Below are 11270 nucleotides of genomic sequence, written 5' to 3' on the forward strand. Positions count from 1 at the left end.
TACAGTACCATAAGAGATTGCAAGTCCCAGAATGAGTGAATATCTTCTTGCTAGAATGTAAGTGCCTCTATTTCTTCAATTTGGAGAAAATGAAGTTTATGATTATGGAAAACAGGAGAAAGATTAATTAATTAATTAATTAAGTACATACTGTAATTAACAGGCCAAAAAGAAATACTGCATGCAGTGCCTATGGGGAAGTCCAGTATAAATGTGGAATTCCCTGTGGATAGGTCAGACTGTCCTCAACTGGACACTAAAATACAAGAATATCAGGATTTAAACAATCAGTGATGACAAAATCAAAATTTTATTGGAATTATTCTAGTATGCAATCTATCCTAAGGAGGAAGAAAGCAGAAAAATACAACTTTAAAAATCTGTGTTGAAATTGCCTTGGTTTGATGACTCATCTCCCCTGTCCCTTATAATCAAAGACGCATATCTAAAACACAGGGAAGCGATACCATTTACAATATTTGTATTTTGATCAGTTAGGTAATATTGAAATTCACCTTTCTTCCAGTGAAAGACAAAATTTCCATCGTGTGGAAAAACCTTTCTGTATATACAATTTCTGTAAATAAGGTTTTTTTTTTTGGTTTTAATTGTTTCACTTTAACTGAGATTTGAGAATTGAGGAAATTCATTCATGTGTTCAAGTACTACAGTACATGCTTAGAAAAGATATTGGAGTTGTTTATTGTAATTGTTCTGTTTATTGTTTATTGTTATTGTTTTAAAAGAAGAGTAAAATAATAATGTGAGACCTATTATCCTTGTTTTATTTCCACAATGACTCGTGACTCATATATTTTTCAAACATTTATGAATCAATAGATATATTTTGTCCTGAATACAAATATTTAAGTATTTTGAAAACACCTTCATCCCCTTAACAAAAAAATGCAGGTTTACAATTATTAAACTTTTATTAAGTTATTAAGTTCTTAAATTATTAAGTTCGGCAGAGCTGGAGTCGTGGCTCAAGCAATCCTCCCTGGTGTTCGGCTTCAGTGGTTTTAGCCAAGCGACGCGGGAACAACTTGGAGAACTCGGAAAAACTCCAGGGGAGTGTGCAGTCGCCTGGACTACATCTTCGAGCGCATGACCTGCTCCCTGGAGTCCGCAGCTGTGTCCCCTGTGTACAATTCCGACCACGACTGTGTCCGTGGGTACTGGAAGCTGAACCGGGAGGTGCTGGAGGAAGACTGCTTCAAGGCACTATTCAGGGAAAACTTCGAGAGCTGGGCTGACATGAACTGCAGCTAGAGTTGGGTACTGGAATGGTGGGAAGCAGTGAAAGAGATGACTGGAACCCTGGCGCTGTCCTACTGCAGATGGAAGGCGGCCAAGGAAAACGAAGGAAGCTGCACAGCTCCAGAAATAACTGGAGAGGAGTACAGCTCAGCAAATGGGGGGGGAGTCTTCAATTCAGCCCAAGCAAGGGACCTGAACAATCACCTGATTGAATGGACAATCACCTGATTTAGAAAGTTTGTTTGATGTGAGTTTGATCATTTGTCAGAGCGTGTACTTATTGCGAAATGTTTTTTTGTGAAATAAAGGTTATTGTGTTAGGAAAAAAAGTACGTGTGTGGCTGCCCCATGTTTCCCCATCCTGGTCTGTGGTTTCAGGTGTCCACCCTGACCTGCTTGGCCAGGGATAGTCAGGACTCCACATCTTCACCGTGTCTTACAGGTTTCTTCTTATTGGCTGGTGAGAACAGTCTTTACAAGGATAGTGAAACTGTACCATTCTGACTAATAAAATAGCACTTCCATTACCACTCTTCTGCGTGTTTATTACCCACATTACAATAGTTAAAGCAATTTCATTAATGATCCCTACGGATTAGTTTCCAGTTACATTTTGTTTTGTAAAAAACAAAGCTACTGGTTCTTAACAAACACAAATTAACTACCAGTTAATGTCCTCAAGGAAATCCTGAATATAGATTTTTCCTCAAGCATAAGAACAGACTATAAAGCAGGGGGAAGACGCTTGCTGTTATTGTAACAGACCCTTCATACGCCGCTCTTCATGAGAAGACTTTTCAAGGTATTTTTGCTATTGATGATTGCTACAGTATGAACACGTAATTATAGTATATATTCAGTATATAGTTTTTTTTTGGCATCACAAGAGATATTGAGTGAAACTGGCTTTTTAAATGAAATTTAAAAAGCTTTTCAAATGTGAGCTCCAAATAAAGTAACAGACTGACAATGTAATTTGTCTCATTTGGTTCAGTATTTTATGTCTCTTTGCACAGTTGTTAAGGTATATTTCTTTTCACTTCACTTTTTCAGAGGAACTAATGTAACTAATATAACTTTGATTTGTAATAAACATTATACAGCCTTATATGTAAGCCTTATATTTCCTTTCTAAGATATATACAGTATATATTTCACTAGGGTATAGTTTTTCATTCATTCATATTTTTCTTTTTATACTGTACAAATGGTAAAGTTACGAAGAAAAAAAAAGGTTTAATACGATAGCCAGCACACATGCATCTGTTTCGACTATAATTTTCATGAAAAATAAGCAGCGTTGGTGTACCAAGATCATATGTGGCAAATGTGTGCTTTTTCATGATGGTGTATTCTACAGTATGTGGAAATCCAAGAGGTCAATAGAGTAAGTATTGTCTGCACCTTATCAAAATGGTATAGAGAAAAGTTAATGATATGCATTACCGTTACAGAGTACTGGCCAGAAGAGGAGAGCATTATACAGCTCTTCCCAGATTTCATTATTTAAATTAAATGCATAGAGTGAAATGTTATTCAGATCTATGTGGAAATGTAAGTAACAGGTCAGCAGAGTTAGTAACATTTGCACCTACAGTATCAAAATGTTAATGGTCTGCTTTGTTGTTCTAAGGTACTGGTCTGAAGAGGAGAGTATGGACAACTCATCTCAGATTACTTCATTTACTTTAACTGCATATGGTGAGATAGGAAGGATTAAATATTTGTATTTTGTGATTTCGTTGCTGTTGTATGTAATTATAATTGTCCTAAATGTAGCTCTCATAACATTAATCTATAGAGAGAAAAGTCTTCGGGAGCCCATGTACCTTTTCTTGTGCAGTTTAGCAGCAAATGGATCACCACCTTCTTCGAAGTTATTCATCAGCATTTTGACCTGTGAAATGTTTCCAATGTTCTACATATTATCATGTCAATAAATTATTTTTTGACACCCCCTCTTTTCAATCCAATCATATACTGTATGGGATTAAACTGCTGGAAATAAGAAAGAGGATAATAAAAATGTTCTTTTGCATCCGAATTAAGACTGTTGTTGGAGTTACAAAACCTTATCACAAAATAACCATCCTGTCTTCAACCAAAGCAGTTCTGCACCCTATCAAAAGCAGGAAAGATACATAAATGACTTGGTCATCTGTCTTTTGCAAACTATCCTCATTCAGGAGTATTGTGAGTGATAGAGATGGCACTTAAGCTCTTATTGACTAAACTCTACAAAAATATGAGACAGTGTGTCCATATTAATGTTCTTAATAAAACATAATGTCCTGTTTTACACTATCCACAAGATTGAAAATATGCTATAATCAAATGAATTCTAAAGGATGGACAGGTGTAATGAAGTTAAGGGAGTCCTCTTAAAACCAGGAACAATTTTGGTTTTACAGGACACATTAATAGTGTAAGTTATAATTTAGAGTCTGAAAATTAGTTGGAAACTAGTGGGAGCCACTGGACCTAATTTTCATTCATGTATTTTATTATATATTTCTCAAGAAATAATTATCTTTTTGTTTACCATTTAAGTATACTGTATGTGTTTATGTCAGCTGTCGGGTTCATAGTCTAGTGAAAATGTGTTTAATTATACCATAAAAATTCTTAAAAGGATATGTGAATATTATCCTATGAGGTTCCTTGTAATTTAAATTCTCTCTGACTTTTGAGGTTGTAAGAGAGCAGACAAATTGGTGTAAAAGCTCTTTAAAGGTCTCATTGTAACCTGAGAATTTTCTCTTAATGTGAATAAAAGTAATTTCTTGTGTTTTAGTGTTCTCATTATTTTAATATACTTTGTCAGTCATATGTGCTGAAGCTTTCCATGTTTTGTTTTGCCCAATGTGACTTACATGACTATTAGCAAAAAACAATATTCCATTGCTTACACAAAACAACAGTAACTTTTAGACAGGCACACATCATGCGTTTCATTGTTTAAGAGAGTGCAGGATTAGTGCAGTGTACTTACCTGGGCAGAGGTTGGAGAGGTTTCGCCGTGAAGGCAAGTTGTGTTAATGCACCTGAGACTGAAGTGGCTGGAGAGCCCTGGGGAACAGATGTGCTAAGAGCTGGAGAGGAAGGGATCAAGGCAGGGAAGAATGGGAAGTGGGAAGCAGAGTAATAATTTAATGCACTGAGAGGGAGAAGATGGGCTTCAGCTAAAATCCGGTTAGGTGTTGGTGAAGCGCAAATTTTTTTGATTATTTATGATATTTCAAGCTTTCAATATTTATTCTCCACATCTTTTCTAAAACTTAGTATACAACATTCCTGAATGGACCCTTTGTAAATGTTTTGTTTTAATAATGATTTATGGAGGCACAAAACAGACTATTTTTCATTTCCTAGTACTGACTCAGCAATTTAAAGTATTATCTTTTAATAAGTCTTGGTTTTCATCAATAACATAAACCCAATGCCTTAATCTGAGCACTAATTAACTAATTTCCTCTAGGACATCCTCAGAATAGAATTCATGCATTATTCCCCCAGCGAGAGAAAACAGTATAAAATACAGAAGAAGGAGCTACAGTGTAGTTATCAGAGAAGGATTTCTGTTGGCCTCAGTTCTAAAGGTGAGTCCAGCATTTATACTATGTATTTTTGAACCACTGATGTTTACAAAAAATATGAATACATAGTGTTGAACTGTCAAAGATATACAACATTCATGAATGACAGATATTCAACATAAATAAATGATCTAGATATGTTAGGTAGTAACATAGAGGTAGTAAGAACATAATGCTTGGAAATTACCCTACTAATTGAGGAACTGATTGGGACATGTTGTTTTGTAGAATAGTTTGAAATTTATGAAAACGTTTTCTTATACCTAACCTTAATATTGTTGTTGTTCTCTTAATAATTTTATAACTGCGCTTTCACTATACAATTCTACCCTAATTGTTCATAGGTACATTCTGGACAGCTGGAAGAACGTTACAATGTCAAACTCAACCCCCGAGACCATATTCTTTTTTGCTGATTATGAGGCCACCGGCACTAATATGTATGTCTACCTTACAGCCACCCTATTAGCTTATCTTTCCATCATCTTTGTAAATATGCTTCTTATAACAGTAATTACCAGAGAAAGGAAACTCCATGAGCCCATGTACATATTTATTTGTTGCTTGTCTTTAAATGGACTATATGGTAGCTCTGCATTTTATCCAGAATGCATGACCAATCTCTTATCAGAAACCCCATCTATATCTAGGATTGGCTGTTTTATTCAGTTGTTTGTCATTCACACATACATTGGCTTTGAATATTCAATTTTGGCCCTGATGGCGTATGACCGATATGTGTCCATATGCCATCCATTGAGGTATAACAGCATTATGACCCCATCTAAAGTCACTCAGCTTTTATTGATTGTATATTTGTACCCCGTTTGTATTTTTTGCATAGATTTTGCTTTAATTGTTCAGTTACCACTATGTGGATCTCTCATAGAGAAAGTATACTGTGACAATGTTTCAGTCATCAAGCTTTCATGTGTGGACAGTTCTTTTAATAATGGATTTGGTCTGTTTGTTTCAACAGTATTTATCGCTCCCCCATTTCTAGTGATTTTCTACTCCTACATCAGGATCCTGACAGTGTGCCTGAAAGCTTCAAAGGAAGCTCGCTTTAAAGCTCTAGAAACTTGCACCCCTCATTTACTGACTTTCATGAACTATTGCATCGCCACCTGCTTTGAATTTGTTCATAAGCAGTTTGACTTGAGCAATATCCCTAATATAGTGTGTGTTGTCATGTCAATAGATGTTCTTCTGTTCCCCCCTCTTTTCAATCCAATTATATATGGGATTAAAATGCAGGAGATAAGAAAAAGAATCCTAAAAATTCATTCCAGTAGAAAAAATTATGCTGTTGAAAGAACTGTGAAAAATGAGCAAAAAGTAGTGTGTCTTTCACACTCTGTATAAACACCTTTGGCATTTCTTCAATAAGGACTATCTGCAAACTTCAGGCACTGCGGGGGTTTTAACAGAGCTGGGATGAAAACATTCACCTGGGCTTTGAGAGTCATGTTCCTCTGTGAACAAATTCAAAGCCTTTAGCAGGCCTTCTGAAGCCCTGGTTTTGAAATACCGAACATAAGGTTTTATTTAAGAAAGGCATCATGGACTTCAGAGCAGTTTTTCATCATCTTTGGTTAGCTACAGGAAGTGAAGTTAGAGAGAAAATCCTTACAGATTCTATGAAATTCTGTTACGTCATGTTTGGACCTTTTTTTATTGTTTTGAATAAAATAATATAAACCAGGTTTTAAGTTAATATTCAAGATTGTGAGAAGTAAATGGGAGAACCCACACGAATTAGTGATGAAACGTTTTATTTGAAAGTACAGTATGTATTGTAGCATGTCATCATGACATATTATTCTAATTCTTTATTGAAATTTATAGCTGATTTTTCAAAAGCATTTCTAAATCCTAAATTATAATTAATCCCCCATGGATTTGTTTTTAGCTCCCAAATTATTTTATATTTAGTTTCACATATTCAAAAGGTTACTTGTAAATAATTTGGCAGCTACAAAACAAGTACCATGAGAAATTAATAAGTTATTACTTAAATCTGTGGTTGAGTTAAATTAGGATGAACCGATGTTTTCATGTCATATGTGACTTGATAATGTTACATTTTTAAGCTCAGATCTAAATGCCTTTCAAACTTCTCAGGGCTCAAGTTTATAACTTGGCATGTGAACACACAACGACTGTTTTTACTGCACTGCTTCACTTTGCAGAAGGAGTTTTTGTATGGACTTTTGATACAGTTTTGACAGTGTTTCTGAACCTACTGTAACCATTTGTTTTTTTTTTTTCATTTTTTGAGAGACTGCTAGAAATAGAAATGATATAAAGTACTAATTGTTCTGTGTAATTTACAAAACATTAAATCTGGAGATTACTTTAAATAAATATTGGCAGATGGTTTTAAACAATAACAGGAAGAATTAAAACAAAGCATTGAATCTTCGTTAAAGAAAATTTCAATTTTCTCTCTCACTGTGCAGTAAAAGCTGATGGTTTCTTCTGAGTCCACATGATTTGAATCCTTGCATGTGTGCTGTCCAGCTCTGTCAGCAAGTAGGAGTTCAGCCTCTGACAGCCCCGATGGAGATGACATAAATCTCTTATGGGATGTTCCGTTTTCTAACATTTGTTTTTGTAAGCAATCTTGTATGATGTGCAATTGCAACAATTTGTATTCATTTTCAATGAAAGACGGGGTTTAATGTTTATGTTTTAAACATTGCCTGTTGTCTCTGTCGTTCTTTCCTATACAATTGTATTGTTTTTTTGTACTACTTACCGTCTGAGAGCTAGCTAAATAGCATTTTGTTATACCATATACCTGTGTATGAGTATAATGACAATAAACTTGAACCTGAACATTAATTAAAATGAATGTAAAATAAAATGCTGATTGAAAAATCATAAAATAAAGAACAAACTGATTATATAATTTCAACAGGAACTGGAATATGTTTACATACTGTATCACTGTTTTGCATTGGAACTTTTAATGTGCTTTAAATTCAGTTAGGATTCAGTTAGGAAACAATTCTACTTGAAGGATTTTTAGGATCTGAATTAAGCCTGAAAGTTCATTTTATAAAAACGTCCTGTCAGGAATTAATACTGTTGATGAATGACAATAATGCACAAACATTAGTTTTTCTTAAAAGTGGAAATTTATTTGGTAACATTTACAATAAAAGTATAAAACTCAAGGCTGATTTCTTTACAGTACCTCAACAGGTTTTGAGAGACCTCTAAAAGCTTCTAAACATCAGGGTCAGTGACATTGACAGAGTAGCAGCGGCACAAAACAACGAAAGCAATTTTCAGACTCACACAGAAGACATTTTGTAAAACCCGGCTATGCAGTTTTTTGTAGAACAACAAAACTATTTTCCCTGGATGCATGTATGACATCAAACTAACAATGTTAATAGAAATAAATTAAAATTAAACAACCCATTAGTAGTATTATGCTATTATGCGTTTTTCAATTCGTTGCTGCAAAAAAAACTTTTAAACTAGCCACACAGTAATTGTGCTTGGATCAGTCCTCAGAGGTAAAAAAAAAAACTCCACACCTGAAGAAGGTCGAAACATTGTGTTTTCTCTCTTCTCTTCTCAGCGGGGAATAAACTTATTACTTATTCTTCTTAAGTATGTGTAATACATGCAAAACGAGTGAATAGATTTACTTGCTTTCTCAGTGACACAATAGATTTTCTCTGCCTGCTCCAGGATCCTGTCTTCTCTACTGGGTATAATGTATTTTCTGTCATGTATAATTCTGGACCATTATAACATGGAAAAGCTCAGTATCTTCCTGTCCTTACTGCTTCGATGACAAGCAGGAGACTTTACTGCTTGGTTTTAAATGAGGCGTATCTGGGCTGGGAGATGAATTGTTACAATCGAGGGAGCGGACTGGCATTGGAATTCGATTTCATCCATTCACTTCAGTGGCTGGACACTTCCTCAGTTAAAAAGCCTATAGTTGTATAAATATTTCAGAATAAAAAAGTACTTTTTTGTTACAACACACTCTTTTCCGTCAAAGAATTCACAAAGATTAGGTGTTTTTTCATAGCATAGCATTCATGTCCCGATTTCAACATTACTATATAGCATTAAATGTTACTATATGTCTCTACAAATGTATATTGTATCAATCCAGTATACCTAGGAAGTTACATGACATGAAACAGATGAAACAGTGAAAAGTCTTCTTGTACTTAGCATCTTTAAAATAGATTTCCTAATTTCTTGTGTTCGTAACCCATATATTACAGGATGTAACAGGGGGGGAATTACCACAATATGTAATGACATCATTAGATTTACATATGTCGGCACGTAAAGTTCCAATCGATTGTAGATAACAGAGAAAAGAGTTGCCATGGAGAAATTGGCAAAAGTGATTAAATGGGGGGCACACGTGCTCCAGGCTTTCCTCTGTGCTTCCTTTGAAGCTTTCACACTTACTATAAGTATCCTTTGATAGGAGAGCACCACAAGAATGAAAGGCAGGACTACTAAACCTGTCGTGAGCAGCAGGCCAAATGCATTGTTCAGTCTCGTGTCCGCACAGGACAGGTTCACAACTGCTAAGTTGTGACAAAACAGTTTATGGATGGTAAATCTGCACAGGGGAAGCCTTGAGGTCAACCACACATGTACAGATATGCCAGAAATGGGAAAGAAGTAGGAGAAGGCCAAAAGTTTCCTTACTTTTGCAGGAGTCATAATGTTGTAGTACTGCAAAGGTTTACAAATAGAGATGTAGCGGTCGTATGCCATCACAGTTAGAATTGCATATGCACAAGTGCCATAGGTACTGATGCAAAACACCTGGACTAGACAGCCAACATAGGAGCTTCCTTGAACATCCGAGAGTAGATGGTCCATTAGCTTAGGATAGAAAGCGGAGCTTCCGTACAGTCCATTCAGTGCAAGGTTAAATAAAAAAATATACATGGGTTTGTGGAGACTTGATTCCAGGTAGATCACTAGCATGAGAAAAACATTAGCAAACACTGTGAGAACGTATGTTAATAAAGCAAAAGTAATGTACAGGTACCTTAGGTTGCCTAAAGAACCATATGAAGTAAAAATTAAAGTACCATAATAGGACGAAGAGGAGTTGCTCATTGTGCCAAATCAATCTGTCAAAAAAAAAAAAGAATTCTGAGACAGATAAACACCATTCATAGAGAGAAAATGTAGACAAAAAGAAATTTTGAAAAACGTTCTGTTTTCCAATATAGGCTTTACAGTCAACCACGTTTTATACATGTTTATACTTAAGATATTCACTGAAATAATTCCAATATTGTGGAGGTAAAACTATAAAAAAAATATTTCAATTTAAAATCTGAATTAAAAAAAATTATTTTACTGCTACTACATTACCGTGACTGTGATCTCCTTGCTAAGGATGATGTGAGTAATGACTGCCAGAGAGCATGGTTTTATATGTACAGTACTGTACCTCAGTGTATAGACACAGTTTTGTAATATGATTCTATTCTAAAACCCCCTCTGAGAACATTTCATTAACAGAGTACATTTGGGTTTAATTAGAAGAAGAGTGAAGTTGAACAGTAAGGGTAATCTTGAAAAAAGAATCACAAATATATTCCAAATTAACCACCTAATAAATATAATTCAAGTGAGGGGCTGCAGAGGGTGTGAGCTGAAGTGGAGATAGTAGATTATTAAAGTTAATAACTTCATTACTTTTATTATTGGTACTAATGCAAATAACAAAAATACCCAATTGGAAAAAAATATCAATTGAATGTTTGGTATTTTGGTTGATTAAATAGAATCTCTCCTGTCTGTGTGGCCTTTTGTAGATTTTTTTTAACATCACAAGAAATTCACAAACCTAGTCGCTGAATCACAATGGATTGATTTCCTAGTGATATACAACAACAAAAAAGACTGCACACTTGTTACTTTGATGATTTTATTCTATGACTTTATTTTTACAGTTACCATGTAGCAAAGCTTAATGTAAGCAAGAACATTGATAGTCTAGTAAAGTATGCTGTAATGGAATTTCCTGATCTGTTAAATTAGCAATCTATAATCGGATAAGAAGGAATTGATGAAGGACAATATCCTTTAATATGGGTACAATATTCTTTAATAAAAAGATAAACAATCGTATAAGTTCCTTAAAAGTCTATTTAAACACTTTTTTGGCAAAGCCAACAGCTGTGCTATGCCCCCATTCCAAAGCTTACTTTTATTCTTGAATTCTGGAATAGAATACAAAATCATGATATTTGTAAGGAAGGCAATAAAGAGCAAGTACCATGTTGTCACAAAACATATTTATTGGCTTCAGTGCTTTCCAGCTAAATGTGTTTGATGCTTTTGTTTCTAGAAATCTAAATTACCAAAATAAAAGTGGTAAAGTTGAGTGTTGCCAACCTACAG

At 34.8% G+C, this 11270-nt stretch overlaps 1 protein-coding gene across 1 annotated transcript; it reads right to left on the reverse strand.

Annotated features, from left to right (window-relative positions):
* Positions 1-9005: 9005 nt before the first annotated feature.
* On the reverse strand, positions 9006-9974 carry LOC102685919 (olfactory receptor 1E16-like). Its single transcript, XM_006627946.2, has one exon. The coding sequence runs from the start codon at positions 9972-9974 to the stop codon at positions 9006-9008; it is 969 nt and encodes a 322-aa protein (XP_006628009.1).
* Between the last annotated feature and the right edge of the window lie 1296 nt (positions 9975-11270).

Source organism: Lepisosteus oculatus, chromosome 5, assembly GCF_040954835.1.
Source record: "Lepisosteus oculatus isolate fLepOcu1 chromosome 5, fLepOcu1.hap2, whole genome shotgun sequence".
Classification (NCBI taxonomy): Eukaryota; Metazoa; Chordata; class Actinopteri; order Semionotiformes; family Lepisosteidae; genus Lepisosteus; species Lepisosteus oculatus.